The sequence below is a fragment of the Macrobrachium rosenbergii genome, chromosome 10, assembly GCF_040412425.1.
Source record: "Macrobrachium rosenbergii isolate ZJJX-2024 chromosome 10, ASM4041242v1, whole genome shotgun sequence".
NCBI classification, from domain to species: domain Eukaryota; kingdom Metazoa; phylum Arthropoda; class Malacostraca; order Decapoda; family Palaemonidae; genus Macrobrachium; species Macrobrachium rosenbergii.
Window position 1 is genome coordinate 70,250,348 of NC_089750.1, and position 21,859 is coordinate 70,272,206.

The 21,859-nt window shown below is 34.7% G+C and overlaps 4 protein-coding genes across 4 annotated transcripts in view; 1 reads left to right on the forward strand and 3 right to left on the reverse strand.

The window, feature by feature from the left end:
• LOC136842827 (cuticle protein 7-like) overlaps nt 1-21,859 on the reverse strand; it is a 52,433-nt gene that overhangs the window by 1,785 nt on the left and 28,789 nt on the right. The gene's annotated exons all lie outside the window — the stretch shown is intronic.
• Nucleotides 5,535-7,707, reverse strand: LOC136842836 (cuticle protein 19-like). The gene is made up of 3 exons (XM_067110708.1): nt 7,580-7,707; nt 6,800-7,009; nt 5,535-5,921 (listed from the first exon to the last, which is right to left on the reverse strand). Exons 1-3 carry the CDS (start codon nt 7,589-7,591, stop codon nt 5,619-5,621), a joined length of 525 nt encoding a protein of 174 aa, XP_066966809.1. The 5' UTR covers nt 7,592-7,707; the 3' UTR covers nt 5,535-5,618.
• LOC136842825 (kinetochore protein Spc25-like) overlaps nt 12,675-21,859 on the forward strand; it is a 517,729-nt gene continuing 508,544 nt past the window's right edge. Inside the window, exon 1 of the mRNA XM_067110695.1 lies at nt 12,675-13,610. The gene's annotated coding sequence lies outside the window, so the exon portion shown is untranslated. The remainder of the gene's footprint in view (nt 13,611-21,859) is intronic.
• LOC136842831 (cuticle protein 7-like) lies at nt 18,090-20,610 on the reverse strand. The gene is made up of 3 exons (XM_067110702.1): nt 20,549-20,610; nt 19,239-19,448; nt 18,090-18,585 (listed from the first exon to the last, which is right to left on the reverse strand). Exons 1-3 carry the CDS (start codon nt 20,558-20,560, stop codon nt 18,187-18,189), a joined length of 621 nt encoding a protein of 206 aa, XP_066966803.1. The 5' UTR covers nt 20,561-20,610; the 3' UTR covers nt 18,090-18,186.

Sequence of the window (21,859 nt, forward strand, 5' to 3'; positions counted from 1 at the left end):
CATTGGCCGCGGTGTGCTAGCAAAAAAAATGTAACAAAAAATAAAATAAATAAATAAACAAATTTGGTAAAAGCAAGAAAAAACCCATTGATGACTACGCCCAGGGTCATCCTGAAAGTAGAAGTTCCGACGAGCAAGGTCGTATATCTAGTTACAGAATTCAGAGGAATTAACGATTCAAACGCATGGCGCATAACGTGTTCTCCGAATTCGTTGTAGCAGCCTAATTATTGCCACAGGCAAGATGTACGGTCGTAAGGCTGTGGGCTTACAGGTAGCCATTTTTTTTTTTTTTTGGGGGATTGAGGGGCTCTGGTTAGTCTTCAGTTTATGTGTTACTTTTCCCTTTCCTTTCTCTCTTGTTGACTTATCTTGCTGTTTTAGTGCCTCGTTGGACGGGTCGATATCGTTCTCGGCTAGCACTTCGTTGAACGGGTCGAGATCGTTCTCGGCTAGCACTTTGTTGGGCCTCCTAAGCTCTTCGTTGGGTGAGTCGGTAGAGCTGTGGACTGGTACTCGCTAGGCCGGAGTTCGATTCCCTGGCCGGCAAGTGAAGAATTAGAGGAGTTTATTTCTGGTGATAGAAATTCACTTCTCGCTATAATGTGGTTCGGATTCCACAATAAGCTGTAGGTCCCGTTGCTAGGTAACCAATTGGTTCTTAGCCACGTAAAATAAGTCTAATCCTTCGGGCCAGCCCTAGGAGAGCTGTTAATCAGCTCAGTGGTCTGGTTAAACTAAGGTATACTTTGTTCACTTTTCGTTCCTTCTCTTTTCACTTTCAGGTGCATTATGTATAGGGGGCCTTGATAGGCTGCTGGTGAGAATTCTGTGTAGGTGCTAGATACTGCCAGTTTGAGGAAGTTTTCTGCACAGGGAGGTTGTTTATAACAAGCACTGGTTTCTGTGTGGCTTTTTTTTTTTTATCTGGAGCCAACTTCTGCAAAGGGAAATGATTTAATGTTTACGTTATATGCATATTCGAGCGTTTATGCTTACTCAACGCATACACACACACACACACACACACATATATATATATATATATATATATATATATATATATATATATATATATATATATATATATATATATATATATATATATATATATATATATATATATATATATATATATATATATATATGAACAGCAGGGGCAGTACCAAAGGACCTTCATTTGAGAGACCTGGGTTCGATCCCGATGTGCCAGAAATTTATTTTATGTGAGACATGTGATCGTGTATTGCTTATTTCCGTTATATATATTATATTTCCATTATATATATATATATATATATATATATATATATATATATATATATATATATATATATATATATACTGTATATATATATTGTGTATTTATTAAATATATAAAATATAAATATATATAAATATATATAAATAATATATAATATATATATATATATATATATATATATATATATATATATATATATATATGTATATATGTGTGTGTGTGTGTGTGTGTGTAAATGGTTTAGACCAAGAAGGCAGAGAGAGAGAGAGAGAGAGAGAGAGAGAGAGAGAGAGAGAGAGAGAGAAAGAGGCTTAGTTGCCCCTAATAGCTGAGTAATTACATGTTCCATGACATCGTGAGATTTGCCTCTTGCTGATGCTTCGGATTATAGAGTTATCTCATGACTCGCTCGGCTCTCTCCCGTTTGTCTGGAAATTAATAGCAGTGCTTCTGAAAATCTAGTTGTCCATTTTTTAATTCGCTGTTAATTCCTATCTGGCTAAATTGTAAATGAATCTTTCAAAGATTATAATGTTATGACTTTGCAAGGATTATATACGTTTGAGAAAGATGTTATGGTTAAATAGGTTATTTTACTTTTACTTGAATGCAAGAATTATATACGTTTTAGAAAGATATGGTTAAATAGGTTTTTTTTTTTTTTTACCTGAATTCGTGTTTCAATAATATTTTCAACTGTGAAGCAATTAAAAATGTTGTAAATAAACAGGTCATAGAGAACATAAGTAAATAATTCCCAGATAGTAATGCAATGTCTTTCCAAGAATCACATACGTTTTAGAAAGATGACATGACTAAAAATCAAAGATTATTACGTTTTTTGAAAGATAATATGACTAAATATAAAATATTGTTACGTTTTAGAAAGATGATATACTAAATATAAAAGATTAATACGTTTTAGAAAGAAAATATAACTAAATATAAGAGTATTACGGTTTAGAAAGATAATGTCATTAAATATAAAAGATCATTACGTTTCAGAAAGATAATATGACAAAATATAAAAGATCATTACGTTTTAGAAAGATAATATGAATAAATATAAACGATTATTGCGTTTTAGAAAGATAATATAATTAAATAGAGAAAAAGATTATTTCTTTTCAATCTGGAAGTCGTGGTGTTTCAGTACGATTCTCAACCGCAGAACCCTAAAAAAAAAAAAAAAAAAAAAAAAAAAAAAAAAACCTTGGAGATAACACCCCACGCTTCTCACGCTTTCATCGCTGTACACAAGTTCAACCTCAGAAAGAGAACATCCTTGGAAAAATGGTGAAAATCAATCATTGTGCGCTGAAGCTCTCTCTCTCTCTCTCTCTCTCTCTCTCTCTCTCTCTCTCTCTCTCTCTCTCTCTCTCTCTCTCTCTCAGCGAGCTGCTGTTTACTCATCCGGTTCGTTCGCCAGTGCTTTGTGAACTTGCTGTACTACTGCAAAAATCCGTAACCAGTTCCCTTCCGGAAATAACCGGTTGCGATGACGAGCGGTTCACGAGGACTTGAATGCCTACGGTGATTTTATTTTTTTTATATATATTTTTTTTTTTCGTTTATTGAATGGGTTTCTTGCGGTTCACGTGGACTTGAATACCTAGGGCGAATTTATTTATTAATCTTTTTTTCGTTTATTGAATGGGTTTCTTGAGGTTCACGTCGACTTGAATATCTACGGTGAATTTTTTTTTTTTTATTTCTTTCGTTTATTGAATTGGTTTCTTTCGGTTCACGTGGACTTGAATACCTACGAGGAGTTGTTTTTATTTTTTTTTTTTATTGAAAGGGCTTCTTTCATTTCTGTTAATTATTTTTGAAATGCATTCGTTTGACTGTCGCATTCTCTTTGTTTCAGGTGCAGTAAATATTTTTTATATTTATACGTAAATGTAGTTTGACTTTACACCGTACTGAACTGTCCCGTATACGATTCTACTTACCTTGTTTTTAATCATTTAGTCAATTTTGTAATTCCTAATTTTCATATTTACGTAATATGAAATCATTCTCAATTTTCAACGTAGAAATATTAACTAGAATTGTCCGGCAAATGTAAAATTTTCGATCGAAAAATTAAAATTTACTGTTATCAGTCATCAAACCCGTTGTCTTAATATTTGCATAACAGCTTCTGATTGTAAGATTGTAAACAATGGAGGGTTGTTTGGTCTGAGAAATATCTATTAAATAATCAAAAGACCCATTTTTCAATTTCGACCCAAATTACTTCTTGTCTAAGTCGATACCTTTGGTTATTGCGACGCCAGTTAATAAAATAACAGTCAATAGATCAACTCTCATGACAGGAGGAGGCCCATCAAATCAATCTCTCTTGGGATCCGACAGAGGTCAGCTCAAATTACGCGACCTTGGCACTTGAAAGCAGCGCTTCCTAATGCTCTTTGTTGTCGGAGAGCCAGTGTGCTGTAAACCAATCAATCAGTGTTGACCCCCTTTACCTACTTTCGAAAGGATCCAGAAGAAAGAAGACAGGAGGAGGATGTTATATATATATATATATATATATATATATATATATATATATATATATATATATATATATATAATGTTAAATATATAATATATATTGTATATGTTATATATAGTATATATATATATATATATATATAAATAAATATATATATATATATATATTATAATATATATATATGTATATATATAAGTATATAATATATATAATGTATTATATATAATATATATATTAAGTATATAATATATATATATATATATATATATATATATATATATATAGATATATATATATATATATATATATATATATATATATATATATATATATATATGTATGTATGTATGTATGTATGTATGTGAGTGTGTGTGCGTTGGCAGTGTGTTTATTTGCATGTATCTGTCTATGCATGTATTACGAGGCAGGTCGTTCTTTACCTCAGAGATTTAACCGACTTTCTTCTTACTTTGGAATAACCTGTTAAAATAGGAAATTAAAACATTTGTTCTGCTCGATAGCACCGAAACTGAAAGCAGAATTCCGGTCCACGTTAGAACCTTCAGGTTATTGGATGATGACAAGAAAGTCGCTGGATGACAGATACGATCAGAACAGTCATCCACCGCATAATTAAGGACTCTCTCTCTCTCTCTCTCTCTCTCTCTCTCTCTCTCAAGTTCGCTGCGGCAACTTGTGGCTGATGTAAGCTTATTTTCAGATGATGGACTCTGTCGTCACTCCTCAAACCTCTTTAGGTAACCGTTCATAATAATATTTTAAAATCCTCTTGCTTGTTTGTTATAATGGGATTTTATTTAAAATGATTAAACCATGCTCCTTCAGGAAACATTTAAGAAATAAGGGATTATTTCATTGCCATAACCTGAAAACTATGGTACATGTTTTGGAGGAGGGCATAGATTAACCCCGAGTAGTAAGTACATATGCCATTAGTCATGTAACCCTTCGGAAAATAGAGTGTGGTTAACTAATATCAAAGTTTAAGACATTGTTCTGAAAGAGCTTCCAGTCCAGAAATCATGAGGAAATTAAAAAAAATCTGAACAATGATTTTTTCAAAATTTCCTCATGATATTTGGACCGGAAGCTCTTCTAGAGCAATGTCTTAAAATTTTATATTAATTAGCCATTCTCCTAGTTTTCTGAAGGGTTACATGATTGACGGCATATGGACTTGCTACTTAGGGTTCCTCTATGCTGTCCTCCAAAACATGCACCGTGGTTTTGTTTTCACCAAAATATGTGAACTTAAGTTGCGTTACCTGTGTACTATATCAAAGATTCTGTGGTAAGGTGTTATGTTTTGAAATATATTGGAACTCCAGTACATTTGACACTTTCAGATGACAGAAGACAGCGTTAGGCATTTCATTTATTCTTTGTATCTCCTAATATAATGAAAGGTGATTATATATATATATATATATATATATATATATATATATATATATATATATATATATATATATATATATATATATAAATATATTATATATATATCATGTGAACTTAGTCTCTCGGTGGTGGAATTCTGTTTTGATAAATTCTTACACGTATAATAAATCCAGTACATTTCAAACTTCCAAATGAAAGAAGACAGTGTTATGCATTTCATTTATCGTTTGTGGCCTCTTCTAATCTAAGGAAGAGTCATTATATATAACGGTAGGAAAGCCCGAAAAAACATAGTTTCCTAAATATGACGCGTTCAGAAGACGATAAGGATTTAAAAATGACACTTGGCATTTAGTTATTCGTATATTATTGACTGCTTTTTTATGGTACATAAATATACATCTTTATAAACGTCGGAGAATTATCGCTTTCTTAATTTCTGGGAGCACCGTATTGAGAGCTGGGCCTTTCGTAGGTAGGCGAGGGGGCTGAGTAAGCAGGGGCTGGAGAGTAAGGCTGGGGCTCTGGGAACTGGGCTTCGCCCTCGTAGGTGACCTCAGCCTGGTATCCGTTGGAGGCGTCGGCGGTGTAAGTGACGATCTGAGTGCGACTGTCGGGGAGGAGGACGCGGTACTCGCCCTGGACAACATTTCCGTCGGACTCCGAGTCGTGGGTGAAGTCGAGGCCCTGGTACTGGTCGTTCACAGCGAACTCGAAGTCGAAAGGCATTCCCTTCTGAAACATTCGAAGGGAAGAATTAAAATGATTTATTTTGGGTAACCTCACAAATACGGATTTAGAAGGTACATCGACATATATATATATATATATATATATATATATATATATATATATATATATATATATATATATATATATATATATATATATTTATAGAGAGAGAGAGAGAGAGAGAGAGAGAGAGAGAAGTTACAAAAATTATCTCATAACAAAGGCGCTTCCAGAGAGAGAGAGAGAGAAAGTTACAAAAATTATCTCATAACAAAGGCGCTTCCAGACGTTCCCTCAAGATCCGGACATCTTCATATCCATAATAAAAAGAAAAAGCTAACCCAGTCCTTTTAAAAGCTGTGTTTCCCTGTCCTAAAAGGATTACGGTACGAATTGCACAGTATAGCACTAGATATAAGCATGGGGAGTGCCGCAGGTCTCCTCATAACTGTCATTACGCTTCCAGGTCCATGACACGAACCCGTTTTGGGCACAACTGGGAAGATGATACTTGACAGTGGTGTCTTATCTTCCTTATCAGAGATCCTTCAATTACCTGTCAATTCTTAATTCACTATCTGGTCATACAAACAGCTGTACTCTTCTAAATGCATTATTGCACCTTCGGGGTGGTGGTGTCAAAGGCTAAGCACTAAACTCAGTCTTCTAGCCAGCCTACGGATCCTTTTTGACATTTATGCTTTCAATGGCAAATCAGTATATGTGATTTATTTATACTACGTACATTCATACATCGACACACACACACACCACATATATATGTATTTATATATGTATGCATATGTAAGTATATACACACATATATATACAGTATACACATACATATATACATATACACAATGCAAGTTAACAATCCTTACCGCAGGTTCCTCGTAGGATGGAGCTGGAGCTGAGTAGGATGGCTCAGGGGCTCCGTAGGTCGGCTCAGGGGCACCGTAAGTTGGGGTAGGTGGGCCATAAGATATAGGCTGTGCAGGGGCAGAGTACCCATACCCAGAAGGAGGAGGAGGAGGAGGAGCCGGCTTTTCTGGCCGAGCCACAGCCAGAGCTGCCAAGCAGAAAAGAGTTACCTGGAAATTAAAAATATGAAATTAATATGAGACGCTTCACTATAGTTTTCTGTGGAGTGCAGAGATCAGCTACTGTCGCTCCTGAATCACTGTCATTTGTATTCACTCGGTTTCATTAACAAATTATCATAGTTTTGTATTCGTAATTCGAGAATATTCATGACGTCGGTATATATATATATATATATATATATATATATATATATATATATATATATATATATATATATATATTTTATATATATATATATATTTTATATATTATATAATTCGATAATATTCATATATATCATATATATATATATATATATATAGTCTTCTATCAACATTAGACTTAATGACAAAGATAAGACGTAGGGCAGATCAGGCAAACATATATATATATATATATATATATATATATATATATATATATATATATATATATATATATATATCTTATATCAAACATTAGACTTAATGACAAAGCTAAGACGTAGGTCAGATCAGGCAAACGGTACAACGAGAACAGCAAAATAGTCAACTCCAGCAACAGAAAGTTTCACCAGTTCAAAATCTCAAAGCACCCACCTTCTTGAACATGTCGCCGAGTCGTAAAGCAGTTCGATTGTGCTCCGTGGCAGCGGGAATGCCCCATTTATACCAGCCTTTCCAAGGCTGACCTCGGATGCCACGCCCACAGACCCAGCCTATGTTCTTACGTGTCTCTGTAATTCCTGTTCGGACAGATGTAGTCGAGAAATTGCGTTACCGGCACTTGTTTCGGTAAGGAATAGGTACCAATTTCACGTAAGCTTCTTGGAAAAGGTTCTAAAGATATAAATGTTTATTTGTCATTATTTCTTAGCATAGGTGGCTATTTGATTAATTTATTGGCTTATTTTCATATATTTTCATATATTTCAAAGGCTTGCAATTCGTAGAGATCTAATTTCACGTAAGCTTCTTTGAAAAGGTTCTAAATATATATTTTTTATTTGTTTGTCATTATTTCTTAGCATAGGAGACTGATGAATTTATTGGCTTATTTTCATATATTTTCATATATTTCAAAGGCGTGCAATTCGTAGAGATGCTAATTTCACGTAAGCTTCTTTGAAAAGGGTCTAAATATATATATTATTATTTGTGTATCATTATTTCTTAGCATAGGTGACTATTTGGTGAATTTATTGACCTATTTTCATATATTTCAAAGGCTTGCAATTCGTAGAGATGCTAATTTCATGTAAGCTTCTTTGAAAAGGGTGTAAATATATATATATTTTTATTTGTCATTATTTCTTAGCATAGGTGACTATTTGGTGAATTTATTGACTTATTTTCATATACTTTCATATCTTTCAAAGGCTTGCAATTCGTGGAGATCTAATTTCACGTAAGCTTCTTTGAAAAGGGTCTAAATATGTACATATTTTTATTTGTGTCATTATTTCTTAGCATTGGTGACTATTTGATTGGGTTATTGACTTATTTTCGTATATTTTAGAGGCTTGCAATTCGCAGAGATGATAATTTCACGTGAGCTTCTTTGAGAAGGTTCTAAGTATATATATTTTTTTATTTGTGGGGCATCATTTCTTACCCATAGTATCTATTTAATTTGTGTATTGACTTATTTTCACAAATTTCAAAGGCTCGCAATTCGTGATTCCCAGAATCACGGGGTCAGATCTCGACCCTATCTCGATGCATGCTCTGGAAATTATTCCTTCACTAACCACTAACAAGGAAACACGCAAACAAGCACATACACAGCCTCTAAACCGTCACATTTCCTTCGCATTTACTTTCGTTTGAAAGTGAATAAAACCAAATCGACCTGAATGCGACATATTTTATGAAAGAAAAAATTTTTACATGCTGAATAGACGTAACGTGCAAGTTATACAAGAACGATTATGATGTTAACATACTCCAGTTCCTCGCTGTCTTTCGCTTACAACATATAAAAAATAATCCCGTTCATAACTACTTTGATGGCTGCTTGGGAGAGGGCCAGAAAGAAGATGGATGGTGAGATGAAGAAGGGCGAAATTCTTCTTAACCTTGTCATCTAAGGGATTAACATTGTTGAAACATACAGAGCATGCGCGTTCGTCCTATTCTCAATCGGCGCCGCAGGGTGGAAGCGGGGCACGAAATTAGCTTCTGGGTCTTTTTTTATTTATTTATTTTTTTTCAAGAGGCCCGGGAGTTGGGGGGTGATTAGGTGTGGTAGGGAGAAGGGAGAGGGCTTGCTAACACTTAATGTATATGTAACTTTTTTTTTTTTTGTTCCTTTTTCCCAGGGGCGACCTCCTTCCGGTGATTGTTACTTCCGTATGATGATCGCGAAGGATGTTCTGCTACTTTTTTTTTTCATGTGCCCATGTACTGTGAACTATTATCTCTCTCTCTCTCTCTCTCTCTCTCTCTCTCTCTCTCTCTCTCTCTCTCTCTCTCTCTCTCTTGTTGCCCCAAGCACTTGAACCTACGTCATACATTTCTAATAACTATGTTCTTCTCTGTGTCTCTCTCATATGCTTGAATTGGTATTATTATTGTTTCATGCAAGCTTTATTCCAAAGATTAGAAATCGTAATTTCATGTCAGCCTATCACAAATGTTTTGTAGTCTTTCGTTTTCGTTAAAAAAAAACTTGAAATTCAAATTGCTGTTAATTCACTATGACATTTTCCTACTTCTGAAATTTCATAACGCAAAGTTAGTTTTTATTTATAACGATATATGGTTCAGTGATTCTAATACTGAATATTTTTGGTCCTGCTATTATCATGCAAGTATATATATATATATATATATATATATATATATATATATATATATATATATATATATATATATATATATATATATATATATATAGTCAAATATGAGTACAAATATTAAACAGAATAAACAAGCATAAACGATAAGCAAACTACCATAGAATAAAAGGGCCATATAAATGTGAAAACAAGTAAAATGCAAATAAAAGCGCAAGATAAACATACAAATAAAATGCTATGCAAACAAAGCAGCAAAACAAATAAACGTAACTAGTAGACCGCGTCAACATCCATGATGCTGTTGGGGAACAAACGTTCCACAAGGAAATTCAAGAGCTCCGAGCGCGTTCCATCGTGGAGCCTCAACAGGAACGTGCAATAAATGGCGATCCACGTAGGGGGGTAGTGGCGTCAGTGCACCTCATGCGGTGCACTGTAGGCATTACTTAAGGTTCTTTGCAGCGTGCCTTCGGCATTCGGCCCTCAGCTGCAACACCTTTCGTTCCTCTTACTGTACCTCCTTTCATATTCTTTCTTCCATTATACTTTCCACCCTCTCTAAAATTGATTCATAGTGCACATGCGAGGTTTTACTCCTGTTACGCCTTTCAAACTTTTTACTGTCAATTTCGGTTTTAGCGCTGAATGACCTCATAGGTCCCAGTGCTTGGCCTTTGGCCTAAATTCTATATTCAATTGAATTCAATAAATGGCGATAGTGCTGACTATATAAGAATTGTTGTCAAGCCTGCTGTCTTACCATAGCCTTTCTACAATAGCCTTTACATATACTTACCATAGACTACACTCAAACCTAGTTACCTCCGAATATTGTGAATAAAGTTTTAGTTGATTTAATGTTTCGTACAGTTTATTCTCTTCTTTTTTTTTTATGACCACGTTCTTTTGTATGGGAGCGCGCTAGTTGATATCCTTTGTGCTTGTGAATAATAATAATAATAATAATAATAATAATAATAATAATAATAATAATAATAATAAGGTTCTTCGTTTCAGCAGGTAAATTATAAAGCAGGTGTCCGAAGTTCACTAATAGCAAATAAACTTCGGACAGCTACTTAATAATAATAATAATAATAATAATAATAATAATAATAATAATAATAATAATAATAATAATATTATTATTATTATTATTATTATTATTATTATTATTATTATTATTATTATTATCTTGAAGGTATTTTATATCTACGGTCTGAAACGTATTGCCATTGTTGGAATAAAGTAACCATCACTTCGAACAGCTGCTTAATAATAATAATAATATAATATTAATAATAATAATAATAATAATAATTTTATCACTTTTATGAAGGTATTTTATATCTACCGTCTGAAACGCATTGCCATTGCTGGAATAAAGTAACCAACACCTCGAACAGCAATAATAATAATAATAATAATAATAATAATAATAATAATAATAATAATAATAATAATAATAATAATAATAATAATTTATCACTATTATGAAGGTATTTTATATCTACCGTCTGAAACGCATTGCCATTGTTGGAATAAAGTAACTATAATAAAGTAACTATCACTTCGAACATCTGGTTAATAATAATAAATACAATAATAATAATTTCATTATTTTCATGAAGTTATTTCATATCTACGGTCTGAAACGCATTGCCATTGTTGGAATAAAGAAACCATCACTTCGAACAGCTGCTCAATAATAATAATAATAACAATAATAATAACTTTGTTAAAATCATGAAGGTATTATATATCTACGGTCTGAAACGCACTGCCATTGTTGGAGTAAGGAAACCATCGCTTCGAACAGCGTTGTTTCAGAGAAACTAGCGGGCGCAAGCGGGGTTAAGTGGTACTCGGCCAAGTACTGTAGTATCACTTAGCCCTCGGCAGCCGCAGTGTCGCGTTTGATTCCGGTGTGATATTGAGTGATTTGTCGGGGAAACGTTTTGGTTATTATTATTATTATTATTATTATTATTATTATTATTATTATTCAGGAGGTGAACCCTATTCATATGGAACAAGCCCACCATAGGGGCCATAGACTTGAAATTCAAGCTTCCAAAGAATGTGGCAGTCATTATGTAAAGTGAGAGACTGTAAAGATAAAGCGAGATACAGAAAGAAGTAAAGCGAGATACAGAAAGAAAGAAGCAATATGTCAACAAGGGATAAGAAAAGTACCTGAGGATGAATAAAAGTAGGAAATGGGGAACGAAGATGGAACTTGGGTATAGAGTGTTTGTTGTGGGAAAAAGCTGTCACGTTTCAGAGGATTGGTTGCTATGGTCTGTTTATGTAGACAGAAGTGACTTACAGGAAGATAATTTTGGATGTGTCATGTTTATAGGAATTTGACTGATGGCCTCACTTTAAGCTGAATGGAAGATAAGTTCTAATGTAAAGATGAAGAGCAAAATGTTTTAGACCACAAAACGTTCATAGTGCATATGTAAGTCATACAGGCATTGTTTAAGTAGTGAGTTGGTAGTTGATAAGAAGTCCTTTCCAGCCAAGAGGAAGTCCTCTGAAGTCCTCTTTTTGAATCCAGATAAACATGAATATCTGGTATATCAGATACGATCAAGTTGCACGTGTACACCCGGTCACATTCAATGTCTATCCCCTAAGGGGGTTAGTGCCGTCAGTGCACCTCACGTGCTGTACTGTAGGCATTATTGAGGTTCTTTGCTGCGTCCCTTCCTTAGGCCCCTAGCTACTGTACCTCCGTTCATATTCTCCACCCTCTCTAACAATTGTTTCACCTGTTACACCTTTCAAACCTTTTACTGTCAGTTTCCCTTTCAGCGCTGAATGACCTCATAGGTCCCAATGCTTGGCCTTTGGCATAATTCTATATACCAATTCCAATTCCAGGCATGTCTATGGAGTAAGAGTCTGTACAAGCATAAGGCCAGCATATTCAGGAATTCCTCCAAGACAGAATGTTAGGATGAGGACGCTCTATTAATAAACTGCAAAGGAAGAATCAGGTCTGGCTTTCGGAGGATAAAGAATACGCATCGTAAATGACTGTGAGAAATTCATGACATTTCTTCTCTTCTAAGATCTGGCGATGAAGGTCTTAAACAGGTGATAGATAATCTGTTAATCGGTCGCCACACTTGTCAACATCTGTAGACCAGACACCTCTCAACTTGGAGTTCCTATAACCCCTCGGGTTGACAGGACGGAATCCAGTCAGTGCGGAAATGACTGGCTAAAGTAAATTCTCTAATAAATTTGTTTTATCAAGTGTAGTATCATAATAGAAAATCATTGAACATGACATAAACGGTCAGCTAAATTAAAATGATGGCAGTTTAAACCTGTTGCCTAGAAGCATTGTAGTACCATTTTGCATTTCACCGCAATCATCATATTCTGCGAGCACTCAGCCTGCGTGCTGATTGACATATATCTGAAAGTACTTTGGATGACGGAATTGTCTCAGTCTCATGAAGTAACTGTCTTCCTAAGGATCGCAAAGGATCTTCTCTCCTATTTAGAGAGCGTAAGGACGTCTCCCAAAGGATCTCAAAGGATCTCCGCTCCTATTTAGAGAGCATAAGGACGTCTCCCAAAGGATCTCAAAGGACCTCCGCCCTATTTAGAGAGCATAAGGACGTCTCCCAAAGGATCTTCGCTCCTATTTACAGAGCATTAGGACGTCTCCCAAAGGATCTTCGCTCCTATTTAGAGAGCATAAGGACGTCTCCCAAAGGATCTCAATGGTCTTCGACCCTATCTAGAGAACATAAGGATTGCACTACGACTGAATACACTGGAAGGACAGCCGTCGCTTTCCCCGGCTGGTGGTGAGTGTTAAAATATTCTATGACAGTGTTGTTATTTTCATGTTATTATTGTTATCGGCGTCACGTTTAGTATATACTATATACGCGTTTTTTTGAAAGTCGCAGTAATACTGTTTATTGACGTAACTCGTGCATTATCAGTATCTTCGCATCCAGTGGATCTACCGATCATTTATCACACTTGGTGTTTGGTAAAATAATACATCATTTATTTGAAAGAGCCGTTGTTTCGAATACAGGACTTACTTTGCCAATCTGTTACCAAGCGGTTATTTTTCCATCTTTTCGGTATATAGCCTATACACATATACATATATGTGTATATATATATATAATATATATATATATATATATATATATATATATATATATATATATATATATATATATATATATATATATATATATATATATATATATATATATATATATATATATATATATATATATAGGACAGTGAAACATAAACATAAAAAACATGAGTTTACCCTAAAAATGAAAAATACCACACATTTTTACTCGTTTACATGAAAATAAACAAAGGTTTCCCAGCATGAGTTTAGTGTATTTGTTTAAAGGTATTTTGTTGTTGTGACCAGGTAAATACTGAAAAGCGATTAGGCTGGCGGGGAGGAGGGAGGGAGTGAATTCTAATACCAGGAAGCTAGCAATACATTTCTTTGTGGCGTTATTTCAGGTTAATTCATAGTGTGTTCTTTTCCCTCTTGAGATCTAGTATTAGTTAAGTGAGGTGTTGAAGGTAAAAATATTCCCCTGTACTAAACAGGTGAAACAAAGTGAAAACGTGTTTTTAATGTTTATTTAGTGGTTTAGGGTATTAAACACCATTTATTTTGTTATTTAGGGGGTTTTCAAATCAAATTATTCCGTTCATGAGGTGTCTTTAGAAATCATCAGGGAGATCGTTTTTGTTTTCAAATATGTAGGCTATTCAAATATTTGAATATTAAATAAATATTAAAATAGATATTTTGTATAAACCAGTCCTCGTTGAGCTTTACATTCCGATAGGAAAAAATTACCACGGAAAATTTTCTCGTTTATTGGAAGCTTCGCTTGTTTAACATACGAGACTGCATTGACTACGACCAGGTGGCTCACTGTAGCCAGGTTATTCGCTCTCATACTAGGCTGGTGTCAAGATTCTAATTCGGGGAAAACTTGTGACGCCAGTTTTGATAGCCAGAAATCAGTCAATCAATCGGGAAAAACTGAAAAACGGCATCGATGACCTTAGGTGTTGCGACGCCATATTACAGAAAGAGAATAGAAAACCTAAGCAAGGTGTTATTTGGCAGATTAGGCATCAATTGATCAATCGGGAAAAACTCTGAAAAACGGCGTCAGTGACCAGAGGTGTTGCGACGCCAAATTACAGAAAGAGAATAGAAAAAAGTTCATATTTTCCTTCACGTGGAGCAAATCTAAATAAGGTATTACTGATCAGATTACGCATCAATCGATCAATCTGGAAAAGCCCTGAAAAACGGCGTCAATGACCATAGGTGTTGCGACGCCACATTACAGAAAGAGAAAAGAAAAAATTCATATTTTCTTACACGTGGAGCAAATCTAAGCTAGGTATTATCGGCGAGATTACTAATGAATCGATGAATCGGAAAAGACTGAAAAACGGCGTCAACGACCGTAGGTGTTGCGACGCCATATTACATAAAGAGGATAGAACAAATTCAAATTTTTTTACACGTGGAGCAAATCTAAGCTAGGTATTATTGGTCTGTGGTAGGTCTTGTTTCTCGTTTCGCTGGATGCCAGCGTCCGTGTTCTGCTGAGAGATGCCTCGATATCATTCAGCCAGTTTCTGAAAGTCAACTATTTTACTTTTAAGTTATTACACAGTTTTTCTTTGATTGGAAAGTCACCTTCTTTGATAGTAAAGTCATTAAAACAAGTTTAAGAGACGCTCCAATTCCGTCATGTCACTGACATTTATATGATTGTATTTTATTTATTTTATATTGACATAATCTCATCTGGGTTTTACATCTGGCGTGATTTAGCTTTTCCCCCATTCAACTTTCAAATAAGAGAATTCCCGTGAAGATACTCGTCTTAGAAGTTAATGCATCGATAATCAGACTAAGAAATGCCGTTAAATTAATCCACAAAACAGGTCCAAAAACATTTGTGAAACAAGATTCTTTTGGAACTTTCAACATGCCAAAATAGATAAAAAAAAAAAACTTTTGTGATATATCAAAAACTTTTGTTCTTTTGGAACCTTTAACGTGCCAAATTGATTAAAAAAAAAACTTTTGAGATAGATAAAATTTTTTTGTTCTTTTGGAACTTTTAACATGCCAAAATAGATCAAAAACTTTTGTGATAGATCAGAAACTTTTGTCCTCTTGAAACTTTTAGCATGCCAAGAAAGATATAAAACTTTTGTTCTTTTGGAACTTTTAACGTGCCAGAATAGATCAAAAACTTCTGTTATTTTGGAACTTTTAACATGTCAAAATAGATCAATTCGTGACAGATCAAAAACCTTTGTTCTTTTGAAACTTTTAGCATGCCAAAAAAGATATAAAACTTTTGTTCTTTTGGAACTTTTAACATGCCAGAATAGATTAAAAAACTTCTGTTATTTTGGAACTTTTAACATGTCAAAATAGATCAATTTGTGACAGATCAAAAACTTTTGTTCTTTTGAAACTTTTAGCATGCCAAAAAAGATATAAAACTTTTGTTCTTTTGGAACTTTTAACATGCCAGAATAGATAAAAAACTTCTGTTCTTTTGGAACTTTTAACATGTCAAAATAGATCAATTCGTGACAGATCAAAAACTTTTGTTCTTTTGGAACTTTCAACATGCCAAAATAAATCAATTTGTGATAGATCAAAAACTTTTGCTCTTTTTTGGAACTTTTAACATGCCAGGCGTTCATACCCTCAAAATGTCCATCTGATCTCTTTTCTCGGGCTGGGCATCCACGCAGGAACATCGCGCGGTAAGTGTTATCGTTCTTTTAAAACCCTACGTCAAGTTACGATTACCGGAGATCTTGTTCCTCGCATGTTGCCACGAAAAGCCTTTGGGCGAAATAAAAAAGCTACAACCTTATTCTTTTATGCTCTGCATTGTTGGAGAAATTTCGCGTTCGCTATAATCAATAATTATCATAATAAAGAAGACTACCTTTGCTCTTTTTTTTTGTCTGTCAGTTAATGCAGTTGTAACAAAAAATGGGAAAATACACATACGCATTTTTATATATTCTGCCGTTTTGGAGAAACATATTATTGCTATTGTTTATAGTATATAATCAGATTGACAAATTAACAAAGGCAAGTTCAGTTGAAGCTAAAAAAAAAAAGAAGAGAAATTATACATACACATTTTTATATTCTGCCGTGTTGGAGGAATGTATTATCGCAGTTATTGATTGTACATATAATCAAGTTAACACGTTAACGATGGCTAACTTAAAATGTTTTTTTTTTTTTTTTAATCATGGCAGTTGTAACAAGAAAAAAAACGGGAAATTATACGTACACATTTTTATATTTTGCCGTGTTGGAGAAATTCATATATCGCGATTATTAATAGTATACGATCAAGTTAACAAATTAGCGAGGGCGAACTTTAATTTTTTTATTTTTTTTTTGTCAATGAGTTCAGCTGTTGCAGAAAGGTATTTATTGCTATTAACAGTATATAATCAAGTTAACAATTTAACGATCCAGGGGGGTAGTGCCGTCAGTGCACCTCATGCGGTGCACTGTAGGCATTACTTAAGGTTCTTTGCAGCGTGCCTCTCACCCTAGCTGCAAACCCTTTCGTTAATTTTACTGTACCTCCTTTCATATTCTTTTTCTTCCATCTTACTTTCCACCCTCTCCTGACAATTGATTCATAGTGCAACTGCTTTGAGATTTTCCTTCTGTTACCCCTCTCAAACTTTTTACTGTCAATTTCCGTCTCAGTGCTGAATGACCTCATAGGTCCCAGTGCTTGGCCTTTGACCTAAGTTCTATATTCAATTAAGTTCAACAATTTAACGACGGCTAACTTTAAAATTTTTCTTTAATTAGTTCAGTTGTAACAAGAAAAAAAAGGGGGGTATTACTCTTACACATTTATATATTCTGGCGTGTTGGAGAATACATTTATTACTGTTATTAATAGTTTAAAATCAAGTAAGCAAATTAACGAAGGATAACTTGAATTTTTTTTGTGTGGGGCGGGGGGGCGTCAGTTATAGCAGTCGTAACAAGAAAAGACGGAAATTACGCAAACACGTTTCTCTGTCGTGTTGGAGAGACGTATTATTGCAATTATAAATAGTATACAATCAAATTAATAATTAACGAAGGCTAACTGTAATTTTTTTAATAACGATAGTAAATTACTATTGTAATAAGAAAACAAATGGGAAATACACATTTTTTTAAAGAAACTATGAAAGATTTTTCGTAGAATGGTATTGATTAAAAACTCAGATTTTTTTTTATAGTTCATATATTACGGTCTGCAATTTTCATAGTACATAAATATTCATCTGTATAAAATTCAGGGCAATGTTCAGTGTCTAATTTCTGGGAGCGCCGTAGAGGGAGCTGGGCCTTGACGGGGCTGAGTAGGTAGGTTGAGGGGCTGAGTAAGCAGGAGCAGGTGCTGGGGCTGGGGCTGAGTAGGAAGGTTGAGGGGCTGGGGCAGGGGCTGAGTAAGCAGGAGCAGGGGCTGAGTAAGCAGGGGCTGGAGTGTAAGGCTGGGGCTCTGGGTACTGGGCTTCTCCCTCGTAGGTGACCTCAGCCTGGTATCCGTTGTAGGCGTCGGCGGTGTAAGAGACGATCTGAGTGCGACCGTCGGGGAGGAGGACGTGGTACTCGCCCTTGACAACATTTCCGTCGGACTCGGAGTCGTGGGCGAAGTCGAGGCCCTTGTAACGATCGTTCACGGCATATTCGAAGTCGAAGGGCATTCCCTTCTGCGGCAATCAAAGAAGAATGATATATTATACTCTCTTACTTCGAAGTGTGCGGTTGGATTGAAATGCATTCTTTATATTAACAGAGATTAGAACAATAAGTACTATATACATGTGATCATGGTAAGAATTGTATTAGCGTGTGTGCAAGACTACGTACTGAATTTTAAATACAGAAGCGTATTTTACGCCAACACGCATTCAGCGAAGTCATGTTACATTAAAGAAATTAGAATGATGCTTAGTAATCGTGTTTAAATGCCTAACCAGGTGTTTTCATCGGAAGATAATCAGTAAAGAAAACCAAAACCTCAACTAATTAGCCTAAAGGTAATTTTTCTTGCTAGCATGACATACAATACACACACACACACACATATATATATATATATATATATATATATATATATATATATATATATATATATATTGTGTAATGTATATATATAATATACATATATTTTATATTTTATATTTATATATATTATATATATAAATATATATATATATATATATATATATATATATATATATATATATATATATATATATATATATATATGCATATACATATACAGTATATGTATATGTATGTATATATATGTCTATAATAACAAGCTTAAAGTATGAAAAGGAAAGTAAACAATCCTCACCTCAGGTTCCTCGTAGGATGGAGCAGGGGCGGAATAGGATGGCTGAGGAGCAGAGTAGGATGGTTGAGGGGCGGAATAAGTTGGTTGAGGGGGACTGTAAACGGGGGGTGGTGGGGGCTGTGTAGGGGCAGAGTACCCATACCCAGAAGGACGAGGAGCTGGCTTATCTGGCCTAGCCACAGCCAAGGCTGCCAAGCAGAACAGAGTTACCTGAAAAGAGATGTTCATAAAGATTAGTAAATTGGTTCAAATTAAAATGATGTAACTTTTCTCTTCAGTTCAGCTGACATTATATTAGCTTCGTCTGTGTATGTCCAATTTTTGGAAATACAAATTCAATATATATAAAAGTTAATAAGTACTTGTTTAAATTAAAATGGTGTAACTTTTCTCTTCAATTCGGCAGATGTATGTCAGATTTTTGGAAATAAAAATTGTTTATAAAGAAATAAGTAACTATCGGTTAAAATTCAAATGATGTTACTTTTTTTTTTTATTCACGCGACATATTAGCTTCGTCTGTGCATTTCAATTTTTGGAAATAGAAATTATGTATATAAAAACTAGTAACTATTGTTTAGAATTCAAAGGATCTAACTTTTTGTTTTTCAATTCACGCGACATATTAGCTTCGTCTGTGCAAGTCCACTTTTTGGAAATAAAAATTAGTTATATAAAAATTAAATGACTGTTGGTTAGAATTCAAATGATATAACTTTTATGTTCAATTCAGGTGGCATATAAGTTTCATAATTGCATGTCCAACATTTGGAAATAAAAATTATGTATATAAAAATTAGTAACCATTGGTTAGAATTCACATGATGTAACTTTTATCTTTAGTTCAATTGACGTAATTGCTTCATCTGTGCATGTCCAATATTTTGAAATAAGAATTTTCTATATAAAAGTTAGTAACTATTGGTTAGAATTCAAATGATGTAAATTTTCTCTTAAATTTAACGGACATATTAGCTTCATTTGTGTGAGTCCACTTTTTGGAAACCAAAACTATTCCCAGGTCCTCTCCATAACCAGAATAGCACTGAATGGCTGAGAGTGCCCCAGTTCTTAGCAACTTCGTAGCCTAATTCGCATAAATCATAGTCACTACCCCATTACCAGAAAAAGTCTACGAAATCGGTTTCGAAATGTATCTGTTGTCAGTCTGTTTACGTTGAAAACACAATCACTACTTAAATATAAGTTTGCTAAGTGCCTCTCTTCACCAGGCCAGTGCAAAACAAAAACTACTGAGTGTTTACGAAGACAGTATTGCTACGGTTAACCTCAACAACTTCTTGACCCACCTTCTTGAACATGGCGATGGCACGCTAACAACAGGTCGATTGTGTTGTCGGGCGGCGGGAATGCCCTATTTATACCCGCCTTTCCGTGGTTGACCTCGGATGCCACGCCCACAGACCCAGCCTCTTTTCTATCGTGTCTTCGGTTCCTGCTCGCTCTAATGGAGGTGAAGAGTGCGTTCCCTTTTTTTTTTTTTTTTTTTTTTTTTTTAGATCGTAGTAATGTTTAAGCTTTTCCCAGAATGCTGTTGGTATGGTCTTCCTTTGGCATTGTTTGTTTTATTTGTTTATATACGTCTGTTTACCGCTGTTAACAGATTGTTTGTTTACTCTGATTCTTGTGTTATTCCCGATTATTTTCGATTTATCATATATCTGATATTTTTGATTTGTCATATATATTCATGGACGGAAACAGTCATGTACGAAAAGGAATATTTATAAAACTTTTTATAAAATTCATATCGCTATACGTATTTGTGAGTTAAGAGCACTATAATAATTAACCAGGTAAATAATTTAAATTTAGAATCTCTCAGAATAGACGCACAGAACAAAGAAATCGTAATCATTTGAGATGTAACCATAGTCAGTACACCTCCCGCCCAGCTCTCTCTCTCTCTCTCTCTCTCTCTCTCTCTCTCTCTCTCTCTCTCTCTCTCTCTCTCTCTCTCTCCTCCTCCTCCTCCTCCTCCATGGAAGACGCAACCCCATCCAATCTCCCCTTCAAATTCCATAACAAGACCAACCCAAATTGCAACTGTATTAGGACAAGGTAAAAGAAAGAACAGAATTATTAAAAACAAGGCCATTATCATACCCACTGGGAGTCTGAAGGATGGACGTTGTAGCTGATGTATGAGGCATGCGTGTACCTACGTACCTAATTGCAGCTTTGGTAATTGTAGCTACGGGCAGAAAGAAGTATGAGAGTTAACGCTGCTGATGAGCTAGCTTTTTTTCTCTCTCTCTTTTTTTTGATGCGCCATCTTACCTCACTTAAAGCTTTCTTCGTTTTTTATGTGATCTACATTTTTTTTTTTTTTTGTCTGTAACATCATCATCAAGCGAGTTGGACTTCCTTATGGCCTTCGTGAAGGATTTGTTGCGGCCCTCTCTCTCTCTCTCTCTCTCTCTCTCTCTCTCTCTCTCTCTCTCTCTCTTCTTCTTCTTCTTCTTCTTCTTCTTCTTCTTCTTCTTCTTCTTCTTCGTCTCCTTCTCCACAAGTATAAACGTACGTGTTCTTTCATTACATTTCTGACCACGTTAACAAAACAGTATTTTGCAAACTCTCTCTCTCTCTCTCTCTCTCTC